General features: G+C 41.3%; 1 protein-coding gene and 1 non-coding gene across 5 annotated transcripts in view; one reads left to right on the top strand and one right to left on the bottom strand.

Moving 5' to 3' along the window:
• si:dkey-178k16.1 (band 4.1-like protein 1) overlaps positions 1-24,321 on the bottom strand; it is a 111,946-nt gene that overhangs the window by 25,004 nt on the left and 62,621 nt on the right. For all 4 annotated transcript variants that reach the window (XR_005053279.1, XM_036988244.1, XM_036988245.1 and 1 more), the window contains exons 5-10: positions 18,444-18,486; positions 18,275-18,350; positions 5,995-6,213; positions 5,290-5,377; positions 4,807-4,959; positions 3,472-3,569 (exon numbers count right to left, since the gene is read on the bottom strand). Coding sequence is in view for 3 of the 4 variants with exons in the window: in XM_036988244.1 (XP_036844139.1) it covers positions 3,472-3,569; positions 4,807-4,959; positions 5,290-5,377; positions 5,995-6,213; positions 18,275-18,350; positions 18,444-18,486 (677 nt within the window). In the remaining variant the exon portion in view is untranslated. The remainder of the gene's footprint in view (positions 1-3,471; positions 3,570-4,806; positions 4,960-5,289; positions 5,378-5,994; positions 6,214-18,274; positions 18,351-18,443; positions 18,487-24,321) is intronic.
• Positions 14,294-14,350, top strand: LOC118966203. The gene has a single exon (XR_005053469.1). It is a non-coding gene; the product is annotated as a U7 small nuclear RNA (small nuclear RNA).

Here is a 24,321-nt window from a genome sequence, read left to right as displayed (position 1 = left end):
GGGGGCTGAGCATGCACCCTTGTGGGGCCCCAGTGTTGAGGGTCAGCGAAGTGGAGATGTTGTTTCCTACCTTCACCACCTGGGGGCGGCCCATCAGAAAGTCCAGGACCCAATTGCACAGGGCGGGGTTGAGACCCAGGGCCTCCAGCTTGGTGATGAGCTTGGAGGGTACTATGGTGTTGAATGCTGAGCTGTAGTCAATGAACAGCATTCTTAAATAGGTATTCCTCTTGTCCAGATGGGACAGGGCAGTGTGCAGTGTGATGGCGATTGTATCGTCTGTGGACCTGTTGGGGCGGTATGCAAACTGAAGTGGGTCTAGGGTGGCCGGTAAGATGGAGGTGATATCCTCGTCTAGTCTCTCAAAGCATTTCATGATGACAGAAGTGAGTGCTACGGGGCGGTAGTCATTTAGTTCAGTCATCTTTGCCTTCTTGGGTACAGGATAGAGGTCGACCAATTAATCGGAATGGCCGATTAATTAGGGCCGGTTTCAAGTTTTCATAATAAACGGAAATCGGTATTTTTGGGTGCCAATTTTGCCGATTTCTTTGTCTTTTCTTTATACCTTTTTTTAACTAGGCAAGTCAGTTAAGAACACATTCTTATTTTCAATGACGGCCTAGGAATGGTGGGTTAACTGCCTTGTTCAGGGGTAGAACGACAGATTTTCACCTTGTCAGCTTGGGGGATCCAATCTTGCAACCTTACAGTTAACTAGTCCAACACTATAACCACCTGCCTCTCGTTGCACTCCACAAGGAGACTGCCTGTTACACGAATGCAGTAGAAGCCAAGGTAAGTTGCTAGCTAGCATTAAACTTATCTTATAAAAAACAATCAATCAATCATAATCACAAGTTATAACTACACATGGTTGATGATATTACTAGTTTATCTAGCGTGTCCTGCATTGCATATAATCGATGCAACGCTGGGGGATGATTTAACAAAAGCGCATTTGCGAAAAAAGCACAATCGTTGGATGACTGTACCTAATCATAAACACCAATGCCTTTCTTAAAATCAATACACAGAAGTATATATTTTTAAACCTGCATATTTAGCTAAAAGAAATCCAGGTTAGCAGGCATAATTAATCAGGTGAAATTGTGTCACTTCTCATGCGTTCACTGCACGCAGATTCAGGGTATATGCAACAGTTTGGGCAGCCTGGCTCATTGCGAACTAATTTGCCAGAATTGTACGTAATTATGACATAACATTGAAGGTTGTGCAATGTAACATGAATATTTAGACTTAGGGATGCCACCCGTTAGATAAAATACCGAACGGTTACGTATTTCACTGAAATAATAAACGTTTTGATTTTCGAAATTATAGTTTCCGGATTCGACCATATTAATGACCAAAGGCTTATATTTCTGTATGTTGTGTTATAATTAAGTCTATGATTTGATAGAGCAGTTTGACTGAGCGATGGTAGGCAGCAGCAGGCTCGTAAGCATTCATTCAAACAGCACTTTTGCGCGCTAATAGCGTTTCAAACGTCACTCGTTCTGAGACTTGGAGTGGTTATTCCATTTGCTCTGCAAGGGCCGCGGCTTTTGTGGAGCGATGGGTAACGCTGCTTTGAGTGTTGCTCTTGTCAATGTGTTCCTGGTTCGAGCCCAGGTAGGGGTGAGGAGAGGGACGGAAGCTATACTGTTACACTGGCAATACTATAGTGCCTAAAAGAACATCCAATAGTCAAAGGTATATGAAATACAAATGGTATAGAGATAAATAGTCCTATAAATACTGTATTAACTACAACCTAAAACCTTTTACCTTGGAATATTGAAGTCTTATGTTAAAAGGAACCACCACCTTTCATATGTTCTCATGTTCTGAGCAAGGAACTCAAACGTTAACTTTTTTACATGGCACATATTGCACTTTTACTTCTCCAACACTTTGTTTTTGCATTATTTAAACCAAATTGAACATGTTTCATTTTTTATTTGAGGCTAAATTGATTTTTATTGATGTATTATATTAAGTTAAAATAAGTGTTCCTTCAGTAGTGTTGTAATTGTCATTATTACAAATAAATATAAAAGAATTGGCCGATTAATCGGTATCGTTTTTTTTTTGGGCATCGGTATCGGTGTTGAAAAATCATAATCGGTCGACCTCTAGTACTGGAACAATGGTGGCCATCTTGAAGCATGTGGGGACAGCAGACTGGGATAGGGAGCGATTGAATATCCGTAAACACACCAGCTAGCTGGTCTGCGCATGCTCTGAGGACGCGGCTAGGGATGCCGTCTGGGCCAGCAGCCCTGCGAGGGTTAACCCGTTTAATGTTTTACTCACGTCAGCCATGGAGAAGGAGAGGGGGGGTGGCGCAAATGCCGTCATTCATCCACGGTTTCTGGTTAGGGTAGCTTTAAATAGTCACAGTGGGTACAACATCTCCAATGCACTTTCTTATAAACTCACTCACTGAGTCAGTGTATAGATCAATGTTGTTCTCTGAGGCTGACCGGAACAAATCCTAGTCCGCGTAATCAAAACAATCTTGAAACGTGTAAATGTAGGACTCTAGAGAGTTAATGGATTTTAACACAATAATTAATTGTGGTGTTTTAGTGGTTTTCCGTTTGTATATATAGCCTACATTTTACATATCTAATAAAAATAATATTGTGTTCTTTGAAGTACATTTTCTTTCGTATTCTAATGTTACCTAAGACCTTCATAAACACAACCAAATGATTATTTTTGCAATAGCATATATTACATGTATTTATCAGACTGTTAGAATGTTGATGTCAAGAAAACGCGTCATTGGCTTAGATGCGGGAGTATCGAGGCCCGGCATTTCTAGTGTGAAAGAGAGTGTCATACTATCTGGAGCATAAATTTGACAGAGGTAAAAGTGGCTGGTAAGTAAGAAATTACACTTAACGTTGCGGTCTCTTTCTTTCCTATTTCTAAAAGCTCAACCAAACTGTGTAAGGAAGGCCCAAAAAACTGTCAAAGACTCCTGTCACCCAAGTCATAAACTGTTCTGTCTGCTACCGCACGGCAAGTGGTACCGGAGCGCCAAGTCTAGGTCCAAAAGGCTCCTTTACAGCTTCTACCCCCAAACCATAAGACTGCTGAACAATTCATAAATTACCTTGATTAACCTGTACACCCGCACATAGACCCTGTATATAGCCTCGTTATTGCTATTTTATTGTGTTATTTTTTTATACATTTTTTACTTCAGTTGATTAAATAAATATTTTCTTAACTCTATTTCTTTAACTGCATTGTTGGTTAAGGGCTTGTAAGTAAGCATTTCACAGTAAGGTCTACTACACCTGTTGTATTTGGCGCATGTGACAAATACAATTTGATTTGATTTGCTTGTTGCTGTGCAATGTAGCATGAGCTGTGTGATGCTTGGTGTCTTAAGCTGAGTGTGTTTGTTTGGGTGCGGGTACGTGCATTTGTCACCAGTGAGGGGCAGTTGCCTACCTGAAGAAGGTGTGGTGTTCAATGCAGACCTTCCACAGGCGTTTGGAAGCCCGGTGGTTGGGCAGCTTGAAGCCGATGGTGCTCTCAAACTGTTCATACTGAGGATGGAGGGGAGGAGTGAGAGATGGGGGAGGAGTGGGGGATAAAAGGAGGAGTGAACCGAGGGAGTGAAGGAGCACGTGTGTGTGTGTGTGTGTGTGTGTGTGTGTGTGCGTGTGTGTGTGTGCGTGTGTTTGTGTGTGTGTGTGCGTGCGTGCGTGTGTGCGTGCGTGGAACCATCTCACGACCCTTGATAAAAAAACAAGGAAATTGCACCCTGTATATTGTACTCTATTCTCTAAGCAGTAAGAGTGTGTCATTCAAACACTACACAGCAGTACTGAAAACTGGGCCCATACAGTAATTACACTGTGGGTTTTAGTGCTTTTGAAGTAGATAGTTGGAAGAAAAGACCTTACACAATCCCTGAATGAAGATATCAGTGTCAGATTAGGGTCTCTATTCAACTCGTATCACGGAAGTTACAGAGTTACAGCGTAATTTAAATGTAAGGCCAATGTTCCCTTGTTAACTGAGAATACACAGAAACGCTGCATATGTAGGCTCAATCGGAATTTACCTTAACATTTAAAAAAAATGCGATACAGATTGAATAGAGTCCTAACATTCTGTAGATACATAGGCCCGCAGAAAGCAGAACAGAGAGGAAAACCATCGGTAGATAATCACTTTAGGAGGAGAAAACCAGAGCAAGCAAAATGAGACACTAACACTTCTAGAGAGCAAAATCTCTGATGAAAGCGTATCCTTACACGCAGCCCACCATGCTTTGAAGTCCCAGTGCTCGGCAACAGAAGAAGAAGACCGTTCCCACTTCCAAGACCACAAAACATCCCACATCTCCCTAATCTTTAAGAATAGTAACTTGACTGCTATAAATAGCCCACATTGAAACAAATCATGCCCAATTATTCCATGGCTCACTGAGTCCCCAGATAAGATTCAAAAAGGGACACTTCAATAGAATCTGTTAAATAACACCTACTGTAGCATTAAGCTCGCATAGGACAACTGGCACATCAGGTCACAGCAGCCATGCTCGAAATCCTAACTATTGTGAAAGCATGAAACAACTGTAAAGATTGATATAATGGTTGACCTTTTTAACCATGTCATGCATTGTGGCACTTAACTGAGTTGTCACAGTTATACAGTTGGCTGCAATTAACTGTTTTGCCTGTTTTGCAGAGTTAGTGTAGACTTCGAGTGAAGTGAAGTCATGTCAAACAAAATGCATAATGTAGGCTACAAGATAACATAATATGGTCTGTCTACCTCCCCGGGGCGTATTTTGATGTAGAAGTTGCTCCTCTTGTAGGAGATTTTGAGGATCTTCGGCCAGGCGAAGCGGTTGATCCTCAGACGGTCACGGTAGATGAGTAGTCCGTTGGCGCTGACGCCAAGCATGATGTCAATGCCCTCTGAATCCTGTCAGAGACAAAGGGTGCAACGGGAGGGAGGGAAGGTCAGGGATGGCGAAGAAGTGTGTGTGTCACTATCATACGGATCCAATCCAGATAGATAAGATGAAGTAACATGAAGTAACAAGCGCTAGATGCGAACAGGCTATCAAGTTGACATCTTGTGACTATTCTTTTAAAATGTTTTCCTTGCTGATTAGTCTAAACCATATTTGCAGCCTTACATTCTTAGTTACATTGTTGTCTATAATGTAGCAGTACGCACACACACACGCACGCACACACAACAACACCACACCACAAACAAACACAATTTGTAAATCTTTCCATACTGTACCTTGGCATGATGCAGGTCTACACCGTACATGGAAAGCTTCTTGGCATTTTCTAGAAAGTTCACCTCTGCCTCCGCTGGACTCATTCCCCTAAGGGAGAACACAGAGGCTGTCATTGGACTATTACGACACCACAACTTACAGCACTTTGAATAAAGAGAACAATGGGTCTGTTTGGGTTATAGTACGCAGGTTTGTCATTGGAATTAGTGGTTGATGTATGGTTGTGGCACAAAAATGTTGAGGTCTGCTCAGGCTCTGATTAATGTTAGACTTCTGCATGTTTTGAATGTTTGCATGAGTCAATTGTGTGTAACTAATTTAATTGTCTATCTACTATCCATATACGTTCATGTATTGAGAATTCAACACAATTGGTAACGACCTAGTACCAAATGGTACATATCAGGGGCGGACTGGCCATAGGGGGGTTTGGGCAAATGCCAGATGGGCTTGTCCATTTTTAGCCCAGTGGGCCTGTGGAAATTGTGGGATTTGCTCAAAACCATAATAATTTAGCTAATTCCAGTCCCAGTCCGTCCCTGGTACATACTGATGCTTGTGTCAATGAAACCAACGTGTCTACTATGCAATTGTTAGGTAATTACCATTTTAATTGAATTTGAATCTATGCCGACAGCGTAGACCTGTGCCGGAGGCTTTTTATTTACAATGATGAGCTGGCACGTGGCCGGTCAGGCCCTGACCTGTAGTTGCGGTGAAGCTCCATCACCCTCTCCTCTAGCTCCCTCGTCTGGTTGGGGGCGAAACGGAAGTCACTGATGTAGTCGGGCCCGTGTTCCTCTGGCTCATAGTCACCCAGCTCCGCCTGCACCGTGTAAGAACCTAGCAGGGCGTAGGTCCCGAAGGAGCAGGGCAGACGCCAGGACAGCATGTCGTCCCTCAGCTGTAGACACAGGTAGTACCTGCATGCATCGATCGATGAGTCATGTTCATTAGGCACCAAACGAAGGACAATGTATTCAAACAGGGAGAGGTCTACCTGGTCCAATAATAAATGCTTTCTGTTTAATGTTGCATAAACAAAAAATATGTATTCTGTTTCATGCCCTGATGAACATGATCATGGATAGACAAGAGGCAAACAGCATAGAGGGAATGTAGGATTTATAAGGCAACTTCCCACAGCTCGTTAGTCCCTCCCACATGAAACAATGCCCCTGTTTACTATAGAATAGTATAGTACTTACTATAGAATTCTGTAGTAAACTGTAGTATACCGTAGAATACTATACTCCATGCTGTAGTATCCTTTGATCATGTGTAGTACTTAATAGAGAATTTTGTAGTATACTGTAGAATACTTTACTACACACTTTAGTATCCCTCGATCGTGTAGTACTTAGTATAATCGTGTAGTATACTGTAGAATACTATACTTCATACTAGGGAAGTAACGATTCACCGATACGCATCGGTCCCTGATTCAAATGTTTAAGACACAAGTGCATCGGTCCACAGACCCCAAACCGATCCAAATGCATCGGTCAGAAAATATATAAAATGTTACAAATCACTGGTTCACTAAATGTATTAGCTTATATTACATTCTTTCTACCTTCTGAAAATATCTCTCATCTTTAGTGACGACTGATGCTTCCTCTCCTTCAGTGTCGAACTGCATGTAACTGTGATGACAGATATTGATCTACAAGTTATTTTGCATGGCGAACAACCATAGGTGATATCAGTAGCCTAGTCAAACTGTGCTGTCACTGTGCGCTCTCTCTCAGGGCCTCTAGGTCACCAGGCTGATCATTAGGGTGCACACCTGTCACCAGCGGGGTGCCAAGATGGCGGCTTGAACAGATGCTTTTTTACCGAGCTCAGTACCAAACTTCAGAAAGATTTACAGTCATTACTATTTTTATTTGTTTAAGATATAAGACCTTTCCTGTGACTGGAATAATAACTGGATAATTTATTATTTCGGCATGTCCATGCAAAGTCATGACAAAAAAAGAAAGCAAGAAGTTAGCCGTTCTATTGCTAATCAACAAGAGAGAAACGTGCTTATAGACAACTGCCATAACTACGCTTGCCCTATGGATAATATCATGCTTTCGAATGCTGTTGAAGATGACGAATTCCCCTCTTTACCAGTTACTCCGTGCAAACCTCCACCTTCCAAAAAACCCAACATGAACTCTGACATCATGGCTACCCTCTACTTAATCATCAACTCCAGGTCTGACACCATTGAGAAAATTGTAGGCGTAAACACCATGGTTATCGGAGGCTTGAAAAAGACTGTGGAGTTTGCATGTGGTGAAATCAAGAATGTGAAAACGAGAGTGGCAAAAGTTTAAAAAAGTGTGGAAAAGAATAACAATGTCTACCATAGACGACCTGAGACTCTACGGCTTGCCAGAGGTGGGGAATGAAGATGTGTGAGGAGTGGCTATCCGCATCTGCCAAGAAGTTTTGCCTGGAGAGAAGAACAATACCATCGACGTTGTGCATTGCCTTGGCAAGAAGCAACAGCAAAACGATTCAAGACCAAGGGGTATCATCATCCTCTTCAATGACATTCTACAGGGATGCTGTCTGGAAAGCTGCTAGGAAGAACGCCTTCCTTCAGAGCCATGGTATGCGTTTCGCCGAGCATTTCAGCCCGGAGGACATAGAACGAAGGAACAACTTGTGGCCAACGATCAAGATAGCACGAAATGAGGGAAAGGCTGTTTACTTCGTCGGAGGACGAGGCTTCATCAACGGTTCAGAAATCCATATTCCTCCCTAAAATCTCACCAGAAGGAACAGATTGATGGTTTAAGCCATGGCATGCTCATGTTCCTTATATTGTTTACCTAACAAGCATCAGGTGACTATTTTTCGGAATACTCAGGTACTTAGTTTAGTTTGTTCCTGTATGACCAGAAGACCTATTTTGTTTACAAACTTACGAAGAAGACTGAAAGTTGTATTTATTTTTTATGTATACAGTAACTAAGATACTGTTTTAAAGGGCATACAGGTCTGCTCTGACTTTACACAGTTATTGTTCTATTAAGTTATTAATACTTATTTCCAAAAAAAGGTCTTAGGAACGTGTATATGTAAAACCTTTTTTATTCCATTTTTTTTATATTCAGTTTTCATATGCATTTAAAATAGTAGGTAAACTTTTATTTAAATTATTATTTTGCATTTTATGTCTCAGAATAGCTCCTGATTACACTAAATAGGGTTAATAGTCTCTCTTACTACAAGAACCCTTGGTTTGGTCTTGAACATAATTTTCAGTTGAGTTGAATTTCAAAGCCGGATAACGTCTAGCTCAAAGTTTATGGAATAAGCTATTTTCACTTTAAATTGACTTAAATGGTACAGATCTCGGTTCCTTATTATTTACGTTCACTGCTCCTACGTCTTTGACTTATCCTACAACAGTTTATACTTTTATATAATCTTTGTTGTTTTGTCTTTGTCTATAGTTTCTCTTAACTTCTTAGAGATAGGGGGCAGCATTTCCACTTTTGGATAAATAGCGTGCACAATTTCAACTTCCTGCTACTCATGCCAGGAATATATTATATGCATATGATTAGTAGGTGAGCATAGGAAACACTCTGAAGTTTCTAAAACTGGTTCAATCATGTCTGTGACTATAACATAACTTATGTTGCTTTTTTCAAGAGTCTCACTCATTTCGGCTGATGCCAACTTCTGGAGGTCACAGTGGGGCAACAATATTTGGCTTTCCCATGGATCTGAACGCTCCGCTTGTGTCACTACAATGAAAAATAGCTTTGGTGGTAATATTCTACACTCAGAATGTGACTGACCCCTTTGGTCACTTTATTTGTCTTGTGATCAGTTACAATGACATTACACTCATTACTGTAAACTTCTACGGGTACAACACCAAACATGAGAATGATGAGTTGCTTGAATCTATAGAGAAACATATACTTAATTGGTTATCTAAATTTCCCAATTCTTTATTATTGATAGGACTTTAACATTACTATAGATAATTCAACTGATAGATGGCCCCCAGGTAGGCCAACAAATCAGAATATGGGTTTAATACTTTTTATGGAAATTTTTGATCTTACTGATATACGGAGAGAGAGGTTTCCAGCTTACAGATCATTCACTTGGAGTAACAAAACAGGTTCCAGACAATCCAGAATAGATTTGTGGCTTATATCCAAATGTATTGATAGTGAGTGTGTTACTACAAATATTTGTACTACTCCCCTCACATACCATAGGGCCATTTACATTAATATCAAAATATTTACCCCTGATACTAACCTTGGTAGAGCATCCTACTGGAAGCTAAATAGCTCATTATTAAATCATGATACAGTTCAATTTGAGGTTAAAGATCTGCTCTCACACTTTTGGGAAAGGGCTTGTGAAGAAAAATGTTATTGCAAGAACTGGGAGCTCTTTAAATTTGAGGTGTCCAAATACAGTGCCTTGCGAAAGTATTCGGCCCCCTTGAACTTTGCGACCTTTTGCCACATTTCAGGCTTCAAACATAAAGATATAAAACTGTATTTTTTTGCACTCACTCCCTACCGGCCAATCCCTCCCTAACCCGGACGACGCTATGCCAATTGTGCGTCGCCCCACGGACCTCCCGGTCACAGCCAGTTACGACAGAGCCTGGGCGAACCCAGAGTCTCTGGTGGCACCCGGGAGGCCCTGGAACAGACATATTTCTAACAATGTCAGACTAGTATTAGACATACTTGACTACTCAGAACTAATAACCGAGGATAGCTTCATATTTTTTTAAAGATTTTTACAAAACATTTGACACAGTAGAGCATCCATTTCTCTTCCACTCCCTTGAGAGACTTGGCTTTGGGGATTTTTTCTGTAAGGCTATTAAGACTCTCTATGCAAACGGTAACAGCTCTATCAAATGGAAATATGGCACCTCACCTAGATTTGAGTTAAAGAGAGGAATTAGGCAAGGTTGTCCTATCTCTCCGTACCTATTTTTATTAATCACCCAACTTCTTGCAAATTATTTAAATAATAGTCCTATACAAGGTATTTCCATAGCTGGTAAAGAGATTATTATAAGCCAGCTGGCTGACGATACTACACTTTTTCTGAAAGACTCTAACCAAATTCCCATTTCGATAAATGTGAACTCATAGCTGTCAAAGATTGTGTGACACCTTCATATTATGGTATTCCAGTAAAAGAAGAACTTACATATTTAGGCATAACCATTACAAAGGATCAGAAGTCTAGAGGCTTACTAAATTTTAACCCTCTTATTAAAAACCCCCAGAAGAAGCTAAATCTATGGCTACAGAGGGACTTATCTTATCCTAATAACCAAGGCTGAAGGTATCTCTAGACTAACATATGGCGCTCTATCTTTATTTCTTGACAGTAAAATAAGCAAGGAGATAGACCTGATGCTTTTCAACTGTCTTTGGAGAAACCGTACCCATTACATTAGGAAAACTGTTGTAATGAACACTTATGATAATGGTGGGCTGAATTTTCTGGACTTTATTACTTTAAATAATACTTTTAAGATCAATTGGATAAAACAATTCCTAAGAAGACCCACTTCAATCTGGAATTGTATTCCTCATCATGTCTTCTCTACTTTTGGTGGCCTTAACTTCATGTTGTTTTGCAATTATAATATTGACAAAGTTCCAGTGAAACTCTCTGCTTTTCATCGGCAGGTTTTCTTGTCATAGTCCTTAATTTATAAATACACATTTTCTCCACACAGATATTATATATGGAATAATCGGGATATATTGTATAAAAATTATTCTTTGTTTATAGAATATTGGTTCCGAAATAATATCCTATTGGTGAGCCAACTGGTAAATGCAGAGGGTCTTTTACTCAGTTATAAGGAATTCTTATCACTTTACAAGGTCCCTTTAACACCTAAATATTTTGCAATTGTTTTAGATGCCATTCCCTCAGGTGTTGCTCTGTTATTCAGGAACATGTGTCAAGACCTGACCCTCAGAGCCTACCTTCCATTGACCCTGTTGACTCAGTAAAAAATATTTGTTTCTCTTTTGGTCCATTCAACAACAGAGCGATACGAGCCTTGTTTCAGCAGGATGTTGTATTGATACCTTACAGTATGTCATGCCTTATTGGAATGGATTTATTGATAATATCTGTTGGGAAAAAGTTTGGATGTTGCCACACACATACCTACTTGTTAACAAAAATTAAGGAATTTCCTTTAAAATTATTCATTAATATTATCCTGCCAACCACTATATGAAGAAGTTTAAGGAAAACATCAACTCAAATTGCTCCTTTTGTAATGACCACCCAGAAACAGTGTATTTTTTGGCAATGTATTCATGTAAGAACTGTGGCAAGACATCAGTAGATTTATAATTGAACACATTTATGAAGATTTTACACTATTGTGGAGAAATGTACTGCTTGGATTCTTTACATACGATAGAAATAAGCTGAAACATATTTTTGTAATTAATTTCATTATTCTTTTGGCCAAATTTCATATACACAAATGTAAATGTACAAACAAAAAACTAATTTTCTTACCCTACAAAAAGAAATTGAACTGTATTTTAAGACAATTAAATACTCTACTAACAAAAAAGCTGTTAGAATTATAAGTGTATGTATGTTCCTTAAGGTCTTTAGCTCGATTGTCCATTGTATATAATCTATATACAGTGCCTTGCGAAAGTATTCGGCCCACTTGAACTTTCCGACCTTGTGCCACATTTCAGGCTTCAAACATAAAGATATAAAACTGTATTTTTTTGTGAAGAATGAAGAATGAATGAAGAATCCTTGTTCTTCATGATGCTCTCTGCGCTTTTGACGGACCTCTGAGACTATCACAGTGCTGGTGCATTTATACGGAGACTTGATTACACACAGGTGGATTGTATTTATCATCATTAGTCATTTAGGTCAACATTGGATCATTCAGAGATCCTCACTGAACTTCTGGAGAGAGTTTGCTGCACTGAAAGTAAAGGGGCTGAATAATTTTGCACGCCCAATTTTTCAGTTTTTGATTTGTTAAAAAAGTTTGAAATATCCAATAAATGTCGTTCCACTTCATGATTGTGTCCCACTTGTTGTTGATTCTTCACAAAAAAATACAGTTTTATATCTTTATGTTTGAAGCCTGAAATGTGGCAAAAGGTCGCAAAGTTCAAGGGGGCCGAATACTTTCGCAAGGCACTGTATACTTGTGTTCTCTCATGTATTTTCTGTATTGATTTGTTGTTAATAAAAATAAATAAAACCATTTAAAAAAAAACCTGTCACCAGCGTTATGCACATAATGACAATCACCTGGACTCCATCACCTCCTTGATTACCTGCCCTTTATATGTCACTCCATTTGGTTTCTTCCCCAGTCGTCATTGTTCCTGTTTCATGTCGGTGCGCTGTTTGTGTTTCTTGTTGTGTTCATTTATTAATTAAATGTATTCACTCCCTGAACCTGCTTCCCGACTTCCAGCGTACATCGTTACATGCGCACAATGCGAGGTAAGTGGCCTGTTCCTGACCTTGCACATCTGCATGGCACCTTCAGCATTAAAATGCTAAAATGGCTTGCCTGATATTAGGCTTTATTAGTTGCGTGACAACCTATGTAATTTGCTAGGTTATTATCTATGCGCTGTTGAAAATTGTGTTTTACCGGAATAAAAGTAAGCTACCGGAGATACAACTCTCATCTGGCTATACCTGCTGAAAGGGGTTTACAATAGATTGTATTTTAATTGTTCAGGTTCATCAGCAATAATTTTGGTAGTTTTGCGTTAAACAATCAGTGTATATGGTAATGTTTTGATAGACAGGGCAAAGTTGATGATTTCATAACGTGGAAAGCAATCCGTTTTACGAGGCGCACTGCATGGCCGAAGCAAGAGGACAAGAGAAGATCACTCCATAAAAACGGTCAAAATCAGAAGGGGATGAAATCCAAAGTTGTGCTATATCTTTATTGGCTATGTTATAGCTAATTTGTAAACTATAAATATTGATACATTACTAGTTCAAACACGTAATCTGACAAAATGACAAATTAATTTGTGGGAGATGGTGATTGCAGAACCAAAGTGGGGGACAAAAAAAACATAGGCTAAATTGTCCCCCCCCCTAATCTCCCAGAGTGCAAAGAACCTTGGCATGACCCTGGACAACAACACTCTGTCCTTCTCTGCAAACATCAAAGCAGAGTACATCCGTAGAATATGGCCTTTCCTCAGACAGGAAGAGCCGCAGGTCCAAATCCAGGCACTTGTCAACTCCCATCTAGACTACTGCAACTCTCTGCTAGCTGGGCTCCCCGCTTGTGCCACCACATCCATGCACCCCGCTCCTCCACACACTCCACTGGCTTCCAGTCTAAGCTCACATCATGTTCAAGACCCTGGTGCTTGCCTATGGAGTTGTAAAGGGAACTGCCACTGCTTACCGTCAGGCTATGCTCAAATCCCAACCCGACCACTCCATTCCAACACCACTGGTCTCTTGGCCCACCTACCCCTACGGGAGGGCAGCTCCCACTCAGCCTAACCAAAGCTCTTCACTGTCCTGGCACCCCAATGGTGAAACAAGCTTCCCCCTAAAGTCAGACAGCCCTGTCCCTGCCCATCTTCCGAAAACGTATGAACCCTACCTCTTTGAAGAGGATCTAAAATAACTCTCATGCCCACGGAGTAAAATAAATATTTTTAAAAATCCAGACTCTACAAATAAAATGTGACCTACTATACTACACACTGTAGTATCCCTTGATAGTGTAGTACTTACTATATACATGTTTTGTATACTGTAGAACAGTAATACCACATTACTCATTTGCATATACCCAACCCATTCCCATCTCCCATATCCCAATTTGTGCCACCCATGAGTGAGAAACCTACATGCAAAGTATAGACCATATATTGTGTAATATGTAACATGTTATAGAACTATCTGTTTAGACGCCAGTCCTACCTAGCTACCTACATACCACCTACCTATAGGTTATGGAAATTATGCTCTTTTAGTATTTGTCCAGTAGGTTTCCTCAAGAAGAAAGCCCCTACTTCTATGTCAAAGATTAGTGATGGGAAAACAAGGCTTTTGGAAGCCTTTGGTGGCTCTCACCAAATTGTGCCGAAATACGGTTCATTACTATGAGCTTTTAACACAATGCACATTAGTGACACTTGCTGCTCAGCAATTAACAGAAGCATTTGATGTTCAGATATAAGTTTTGACCAAGGCATTTATCAAAACTCTGTGGTACAGCGGTTAGTCGTGGGTTTTGAACACCTAAACAGTTATAATATGAGGTTAGCATCTTACATCCTTCATCCTTTTATTTGCCTCCAAGTTTGTTTTAAAAACTGTATATCCATGTCATTATTTAGGATGCGACAAAAGCTTATCATACTAAATTAAACAAATTCTAAGAACAACAATATGCAGATAGTGTGGTTTCACATTATCTCCCCCTCAGGAGACTGAAAAGATTTGGCATGATCAGATCCTAAAAAGGTTTTACAGCTGCACCATCGAGAGCATCCTGATGGGCTGCATCGCTGCCTGGTATGGCAACTGCTCGGCCTCTGACTGCAAGGCACTACTAGGGTAGTGCGTATGGCTCAGTACATCACCGGGGCCAAGCTTCCTGCCATCCAGGACCTCTATACCAGGCGGTGTCAGAGGAAGGCTCTAAAAATTATCAAAGACTCCAGCCATCCTAGTCATAGACTGTTCTCTCTGCTACCGCACGGCAAGTGGTACGGGAGCCAAGTCTAGGTCCAAGAGGCTTCTAAACAGCTTCTACCCCCAAGCCATAAGACTCCCCCCACCTCTACGCTGCTGCTACTCTCTGTCATTATCTATGCATAGTCACTTTAATAACTCTACCTACATGTAGATATTACCTCAATTACCTCTGTACTGGTAACCCCTGTATATAGCCCCACTATTGTTATTTTACTGCTGCTCTTTAATTATTTGTTATTCTTATCTCTTACCTTTTTTGGGGGTTTTCTTAAAACTGCATTGTTGTGATACAGGGCTTGTAAGTAAGTATTTCCCTGTAAGGTCTACACCTGTTGTATTTGGCGCATGTGACGAATAGAATTTGATTTGATTCAACCCTATGTTTTATCATCTGAGAAACCGATGGCTCGCTACCCTACCTGCAGAGTTACCAGTCAGGTGCTCTGGTCTGGAAATAAAAGCTACATCTGCGAATACTGTCCCCGGTAGAGGTGAGTGTTTGAAAGCAACTTGGCATCAAAAAAAAGCTCACAACATTTCGAAAAAGCACTTGATCAAAGTAAGCTTTGGACATCATTGATCATGATACAGGTATCGGTACTTTTGTATCAGATCAGACGGCTTTGAAAATGTTACGCAAGTCTGGAAGTGTCGGTATTGTACATCCCATCACCATCAAAGATAATAAAACAAAAACACTATAGTAAATACCACAGTAATGTCCACAAAAACACTACAGTGGTTACTGTAGCATCTATATTCTTTTCATTTTTTAACTCCTTTATTCTCCCTAATTTTAATCTTGTCTCATTGCTGAAACTCCCCAACGGGCTCGGGAGGCGAAGGTCCTCCGAAACACCGAAACAATGTGTCGGAGGAAACACAGTTCAACTGACAACCGAGGTCAGCCTTCAGGTGTCTGGCCAGCCACAAGGAGTCGCTAGAGCGAGATGAGCCAAGTAAAGCCCCCCTGGCCAAACCCTCCCCTAACCCAGACCACGCTGGGCCAATTGTGTGCTGCCCCATGGGAGTATAGTATATATATTATAATAAACTGTAAATACTACAGTATATTACAGTGATGTCTGCAACAACACTAGAGTAAATACTACAGTATACTAGAGTCATGTCCCAAACACCACAGTAAATTCAGCAAAAACACTACAGTGAATAACACAGTAAAGTCAGAGAAAACATTACAGTGAATAATATAGTATATACAGTTGAAATCGGAAGTTTACATACACTTAGGTTGGAGTCATTAAAACTTGTTTTTCAACCACTCCACAAATTTCTTGTTAACAAACTATAGTTTTGGTAAGTTGGGTAGGACATCTACTTTGTGCATGACACAAGTCATTTTTCCAACAATTGTTTACAGACAAATTATTTCCCTTATAATTCACTGTATCACAATTCCAGTGGGTCAGAAGTTTACATTCACAAAGTTGACTGTGCCTTTAAACAGCTTGGAAAATTCCAGAAAATTATGTCATGGCTTTAGAAGCTTCTGATAGGCTAATTGACATCATTTGAGTCAATTGGAAGTGTACCCGTGGATGTATTTCAAGGCCTACCTTCAAACTCAGTGCATCTTTGCTTGATATCATTGGAAAATCAAGAGAAATCAGCCAAGACCTCAGAAGATAAATTGTAGACTTCCACAAGTCTGGTTCATCCTTGGGAGCAATTTCAAACTGTCTGAAGGTACCACGTTCATCTGTACAAACAATACCAAGTCTAAACACCATGGGACCACGCCGCCATCATGCCGCTCAGGAAGGAGATGCGTTCTGTCTCCTAGAGATGAACGTACTTTGGTGTGACAAGTGCAAATCAATCCCAGAACAGCAGCAAAGGACATTGTGAAGATGCTGGAGGAAACAGGTACAAAAGTATCTATATCCACAGTAAAAAAAGTCCTATAAGGACATAACCTGAAAGGCCGCTCAGCAAGGAAGAAGCCACTGCTCCAAAACCGCCATAAAAAGCCAGACTACGTTTTGCAACAGCACATGGGGCAAAGATTGTACTATTTGGAGAAATTTCCTCTGGTCTGACGAAACAAAAATAGAACTGTTTGGCCATAATGACCATCGTTATGTTTGGAGAAAAAAGGGGGACACTTGCAAGCAGAAGAACACCATCCCAACTGTGAAGTACGGGGGTGGCAGCATCATGTTGTGGGGGTGCTTTGCTGTAGGAGGACTGGTGCACTTCATGAAATTGATAGCATCATGAGGCAGGAAAATTATGTGGATATATTGAAGCAACATCTCAAGATATCAGTTGAGTTAAATCTTGGTAGAAAATGGGTCTTCCAAATGGACAATGACCCACAGCATACTTTCAAAGTTGTGGCACAATGGCTTAAGGACAACAAAGTCAAGGTATTGGAGTGGCCATCACAAAGCCCTGACCTCAATCCCATAGAAAATGTGTGGGCAGAACTAAAAGAGCATGTGCGAGCAAGGAGGCCTACAAACCTGACTCAGTTACACCAGCTCTGTCAGGAGGAATGGGCCAAAATTCACCCAACTTATTGTGGAAGGCTACCCAAAACGTTTGACCCAAGTTAAACCATTTAAAGGCAATGCTACCAAATACTAATTGAGTGTATGTAAACTTCTGACCGACTAGGAATGTGATGAAAGAAATAAAAGCTGCAATAAATCATTTTCTCTACTATTATTCTGACATATCACATTCTTAAAATAAAGTTGTGATCCTAACTGACCTAAGACAGGGAATTTTTACTCGTATTAAATGTCAGGAATTGTGAAAAACGGAGTTTAAAGGTATTTGGCTAAGGTGTATGTAAACCTCCGACTTCAACTGTATATATAATAATACTACAGTATTTATACCATAGTATACTATAGTATTTTTTCATGTGGGATTTGTCAGCAAAAATGTTTGGTTTTGATGCAGCAGTTCTGAAGTTTTGTATGGCAATTTGCAACGACTTCTGGCTTGATTTAACAAATCTATGCAGTTAAGTGCGGTGATTGGTTAAAATTGCGAGCCCTGTTTTTGTAGTGCAGTGATCACACAATTTTATGAAGTAATAATTGCAGTTTTATGCAGTAACAGTGGTCAAATTTGCAAGCCCTAGAATAAATCGCAAAATCCTGGAGGGACAGGTTATTATCAATAAAGGCAGTTGGACATCAAATCTGACTTCCATAGCATATTTAGTAGATGTTGTTGGTGTTGATTATGATTCAAACCCACCTGGTGATGTCTTCAGTGAGCTGAGATGGGTCAGGGGGATAAAACTTGACAGCAAAGCCGAAATGCCATGAGCCAACTGTGGATAAACGACACACAGTCAGCACTGTGTGTGTGTGTGTGTGTGTGTGTGTGTGTGTGTGTGTGTGTGTACATGCGTGGTCACACTAACTTCGGATTTGCTTCTTGATCTCCTTTGACGGGTCCAGCCAATTCTGAAAGAAAGAATGGGGAAATCCCCTTGAGAACAACACACAGCAACAAAAAAAACAGCCAATGCCCCTCTCTTTGAAAACCCTGTCAGAGAGTTAACTACTGCACTGACTCCTCTCTTCCAAAGCCATCTCCTCTATTCGGGGCAAAATGCATCCACAAAGCAAAAGGAAATAAATGTCTCGGTAAACCATCAATGCCTTAAAGTAACTTCCCAGTGTTCCAGAATTATATGAAATATGATCTATAAATAATTACAATATGAACTAATAAATGTCCTTCCTAAAATGCCAATTAAAGATGTTAAAAAGCAGTTACTCTCTGTGCCCCTGCTTGCCCTGATAGGGACAAAAAGAACATGGGCATATACCAGCCAAAAAAAGCTGATTTGCCAGCTCAGCCAACCAGACACGCATGCACTTGGATATTTAAAATTAGCTACCAAGTCCGAGTCCCACCTGTGGAAGGCTGCCCAGCTGCACATGCACTTGTCCTTTTTACCCATGCCGAAGGCTGCAGCTTGTAAACCAATTTAAATAGCTAGTATGGATGGGTTCAGATTTTGGATACGCATAATGGATCTACTAGGAATATTTAACTATAGCAACAATAAATGCAGATTGATTATTTCACAAACAAGAGTCGTTTCTTTCCATTGCTTTATCACCATTGCGGAAATTGTTGTTGTTAGTTAGCTAGCTAGACACAATTGCAACACAATTGCAACACCCACCCATAGCAGGCACTCCAGCAGGTATATTTCACTGGTCATCCCCAAAGCCAACACTTCTTTTGGCCGCCTTTCCTTCCAGTTCTCTGCTGCCAATGACTGGAATTGGTTTACAAGCTGCAGCAAAAATCACTGAAGCTGGAGTCTCATATCTCCCTCTCTAACTTTAAGCATCAGCTGTCAGAGCAGCTTACTGTACCTGTACACAGCCAATTTAAAATATATATATATATATTTCACCTTTATTTAACCAGGTAGGCTAGTTGAGAACAAGTTCTCATTTACAACTGCGATCTGGCCAAGATAAAGCATAGCCATGTGAACAGACAACAACACAGAGTTACACATGGAGTAAACAATAAACAAGTCAATAACACAGTAGAAAAAAATAAAAAAAGAGTCTATTTACATTGTGTGCAAAAGGCATGCGGATGTAGGTGAATAACTACAATTTAGCAGATTAACACTGGAGTGATAGATGATCAGATGGTCATGTGCAGGTAGAGATACTGGTGTGCAAAAGAGCAGAAAAGTAAATAAATAAAAACAGTATGGGGATGAGGTAGGTAAATTGGGTGGGCTATTTACCGATGGACTCGGTACAGCTGCAACGATCGGTTAGCTGCTCAGATAGCAGATGTTTAAAGTTGTCGAGGGAGATAAAAGTCTCCAACTTCAGCGATTTTTGCAATTCGTTCCAGTCACAGGCAGCAGAGAACTGGAAGGAAAGGCGGCAGAATGAGGTGTTGGCTTTAGGGATGATCAGTGAGATACACCTGCTAGAGCGCGTGCTACGGGTGGGTGTTGCCATCATGACCAGTGAACTGAGATAAGGCGGAGCTTTACCTAGCATGGACTTGTAGATGACCTGGAGCCAGTGGGTCTGGCGATGAATATGTAGCGAGGGCCAGCCGACTAGAGCATACAGGTTGCAGTGGTTGGTGGTATAAGGTGCTTTAGTAACAAAACGGATGGCACAGTGATAAACTGCATCCAGTTTGCTGAGTAGAGTATTGGAAGCTATTTTGTAGATGACATCGGCGAAGTCGAGGATCGGTAGGATAGTCAGTTTTACCAGGAGAGTTTACAGTCTAGCCAGACACCTAGGTACTTAAAGATGTCCACATATTCTAGGTCGGAACCATCCAGGGTGGTGATGCTAGTCGGGCATGCGGGTGCAGGCAGCGAACGGTTGGAAAGCATGCATTTGGTTTTACTAGTGTTTAAGAGCAGTTGGAGGCCACGGAAGGAGTGTTGTACGGCATTGAAGCTCGTTTGGAGGTTAGATAGCACAGTGTCCAAGGAAGGGTCAGAAGTATACAGAATGGTGTCGTCTGCGAAGAGGTGGATCAGGGAATCGCCCGCAGCAAGAGCAACATCATTGATATATACAGAGAAAAGAGTCTGCCCGAGAATTGCTCCCTGTGGCACCCCCATAGAGACTGCCAGAGGACCGGACAACATGCCCTCCGATTTGACACACTGAACTCTGTCTGCAAAGTAGTTGGTGAACCAGGCAAGGCAGTCATTAGAAAAACCGAGGCTACGGAGTCTGCCGATAAGAATATGGTGATTGACAGAATCGAAAGCCTTGGCCAGGTCGATGAAGACGGCTGCACAGTACTGTCTTTTATCGATGGCAGTTATGATATCATTTAGTACCTTTGAGCGTGGCTGAGGTTCACCCGTGACCGGCTCGGAAACCAGATTGCACAGCGGAGAAGGTACGGTGGGATTCGAGATGGTCTGTTTGTTGACTTGGCTTTCGAAGAACTTAGATAGGCAGGGCAGGATGGATATAGGTCTGTAACAGTTTGGGTCCAGGGTGTCTCCCCCTTTGAAGAGGGGGATGACTGCGGCAGCTTTCCAATCCTTGGGGATCTCAGACAATATGAAAGAGAGGTTGAACAGGCTGATAATAGGGGTTGCGACAATGGCGGCGGATAGTTTCAGAAATAGAGGGTCCAGACTGTCAAGCCCATCTGATTTGTACGGGTCCAGGTTTTTCAGCTCTTTCAGAACATCTGCTATCTGGATTTGGGTAAAGGAGAAGCTGGGGAGGCTTGGGCGAGTAGCTTCGGGGGGGGCGGAGCTGTTGGCCGAGGTTGGAGTAGCCAAGAGGAAGGCATGGCCAGCCGTTGAGAAATGCTTGTTGAAGTTTTCGATTATCATGGATTTATCGGTGGTGACCATGTTACCTAGCCTCAGTGCAGTGGGCAGCTGGGAGGAGGTGCTCTTGTTCTCCATGGACTTTACAGTGTCCCAGAACTTTTTGGAGTTAGAGCTACAGGATGCAAATTTCTGCTTGAAAAAGCTGGCCTTTGCTTTCCTGACTGACTGCGTATATTGGTTCCTGACTTCCCTGAACAGTTGCATATCGCGGGGACTATTCGATGCTATTGCAGTCCGCCACAGGATGTTTTTGTGCTGGTCGAGGGCAGTCAGGTCTGGAGTGAACCAAGGGCTATATCTGTTCTTAGTTCTGCATTTTTTGAACGGAGCATGCTTATCTAAGATGGTGAGGAAGTTACTTTTAAAGAATGACCAGGCATCCTCAACTGACGGGATGAGGTCAATATCCTTCCAGGATACCCAGGCCAGGTCGATTAGGAAGGCCTGCTCGCAGAAGTGTTTTAGGGAGCGTTTGACGGTGATGAGGGGTGGTCGTTTGACTGCAGACCCGTAGCGGATACAGGCAATGAGGCAGTGATCGCTGAGATCCTGATTGAAGACAGCGGAGGTGTATTTGGAGGGCTAGTTGGTCAGGATAACGTCTATGAGGGTGCCCTTGTTTACAGATTTAGGGTTGTACCTGGTGGGTTCCTTGATGATTTGTGAGATTGAGGGCATCTAGCTTGGATTGTAGGACTGCCGGGGTGTTAAGCATATCCCAGTTTAGGTCACCTAACAGAACAAACTCTGAAGCTAGATGGGGGGCGATCAATTCACAAATGGTGTCCAGGGCACAGCTGGGAGCTGAGGGGGGTCGGTAGCAGGCGGCAACAGTGAGAGACTTATTTCTGGAGAGATTCATTTTTAAAATTAGAAGTTAGAACTGTTTGGGTATGGACCTGGAAAGTATGACATTACTTTGTACTTTTCTATCTCTGCAGTAGACTGCAACTCCTCCCCCTTTGGCAGTTCTATCTTGACGGAAAATCTTATAGTTGGGTATGGAAATCTCAGAATTTTTGGTGGCCTTCCTAAGCCAGGATTCAGACACGGCAAGGACATTAGGGTTGTCAGAGTGTGCTAAAGCAGTGAGTACGGAGGAGGCTTCTGATGTTGACGTGCATGAAACCAAGGCTTTTTCGATCACAGAAGTCAACAAATGAGGGTGCCTGGGGACATGCAGGGCCTGGGTTTACCTCCACATCACCCGTGGAACAGAGGAGGAGTAGTATGAGGGTGTGGCTAAAGGCTATCAAAACTGGTCGCCTAAAGCGTTGGGAGAAAAAAGGAGGAGCAGATTTCTGGGCGTGGTAGAATATATTCAGGGCATAATGCGCAGACAGGGGTATGGTGGGGTGCGGGTACAGCGCACCCCACCATACCGCGCAATTACTTTATGCCTTGCTGTATGTCTCTCTCAAATGTCAATATGCCTTGTATACTGTTGTTCAGGTTAGTTATCATTGTTTTAGTTTACAATGGAGCCCCTAGTTCCACTCTTCATACCTCTGGTACAGTGCCTTGCGAAAGTATTCGGCCCCCTTGAACTTTGCGACCTTTTGCCACATTTCAGGCTTCAAACATAAAGATATAAAACTGTATTTTTTTGTGAAGAATCAACAACAAGTGGGACACAATCATGAAGTGGAACGACATTTATTGGATATTTCAAACTTTTTTAACAAACCAAAAACTGAAAAATTGGGCGTGCAAAATTATTGCGCCTGGCTCATGGCTAACACGGCTAACTGGTGCTAGCTTCGTGGCAGTGGCATTAGCCACTATAGCCAATTGGTAGCAGCGGTGATCCAGTGCCAAGGTCCAGTGTTTACAGCAAGGATCCGGTGGAGTATTGGGCTCTAGCCGTGTATGAGTGGGGTTCGGGTGAACAGCTGATTAGGCCGGGAGGTGGGCCTCAGGGATAGCTTAGCTAGCTGTGAAGATCAGAAGTAGTGGTCCAGGGATTACGGCAGGAATCCGGCGTTGTTGTGGAGAGACAGTCCGATACTGGTAGACTAGCGAGTATTATCCAGACTAAAAACAGGGCTGGTATCTGTGCAGAAGGTAAAAGCCGCTAGCAGTGGCTAACAATGACTAAATAGCTTGTAGCTAATTAGCTGGTTAGCTTCTGGAGGTTCTTGAATGTGTTCTAAAATTGAAAATAATAGCGATTCCGTATCACATTGGGTGAGGCAGGTTACCGGAAGGTATAATCAAATTAAAAATCGAAAAGAGATTGAAAATAAATTGAAATATATATACAAAAAATATGAAAAAATACAAAAGTACACGAGTGGACAAACAAACACGTCTTCACTGCTACGCCATCTTGGAATGAGAGGATTTGTAAATAGCACACCCAACTACCTCATCCCCATATTATTACTTACCCTCTTGCTCTTTTGCACCCCAGTATCTCTACTTGCATATCATCATCTGCACATCTATCATTCCAGTGTTAATGCTAAATTGTAATTATACGCCTCTATGACCTATTTATTGCCTACCTCCCTACTCTTCTACATTTGCACACACTGTACATAGATTTTTTTTATTGTGTTATTGACTGTACGTTTTTTATGTCTAACTCTGTGTTGTTCTTTTTGTTTTGCTTTGCTTTATCTTGGCCAGGTCGCAGTTGTAAATGAGAACTTGTTCTGAACTGGTCTACCTGGTTAAATAAAGGTGAAATAAAAATTAAATAAATAAGCTTACTGCTGCAACCTAAGTCAGTCAAAAACAGCTAACTGGGTCATTCCATAAAAATAGTGCCTTTATGTCCATGTGAAATTATGTGTGTACATTTTGATAAAACATTTAATTTAACAGTTGGATCACATACAGTGCATTCGGGAACTATTCAGACCCCTTCACTTTTTCCACATTTTGTTATGTTACAGCATTATTTTAAAATTAATTAAATACACTACCGTTC

Source organism: Oncorhynchus mykiss, chromosome 9 (assembly GCF_013265735.2).
Source record: "Oncorhynchus mykiss isolate Arlee chromosome 9, USDA_OmykA_1.1, whole genome shotgun sequence".
In the NCBI taxonomy this organism is placed as follows: Eukaryota; Metazoa; Chordata; class Actinopteri; order Salmoniformes; family Salmonidae; genus Oncorhynchus; species Oncorhynchus mykiss.
The sequence above is the reverse complement of the archived record's forward strand: the minus strand, read 5'-3'. Positions and strand labels throughout refer to the sequence as shown.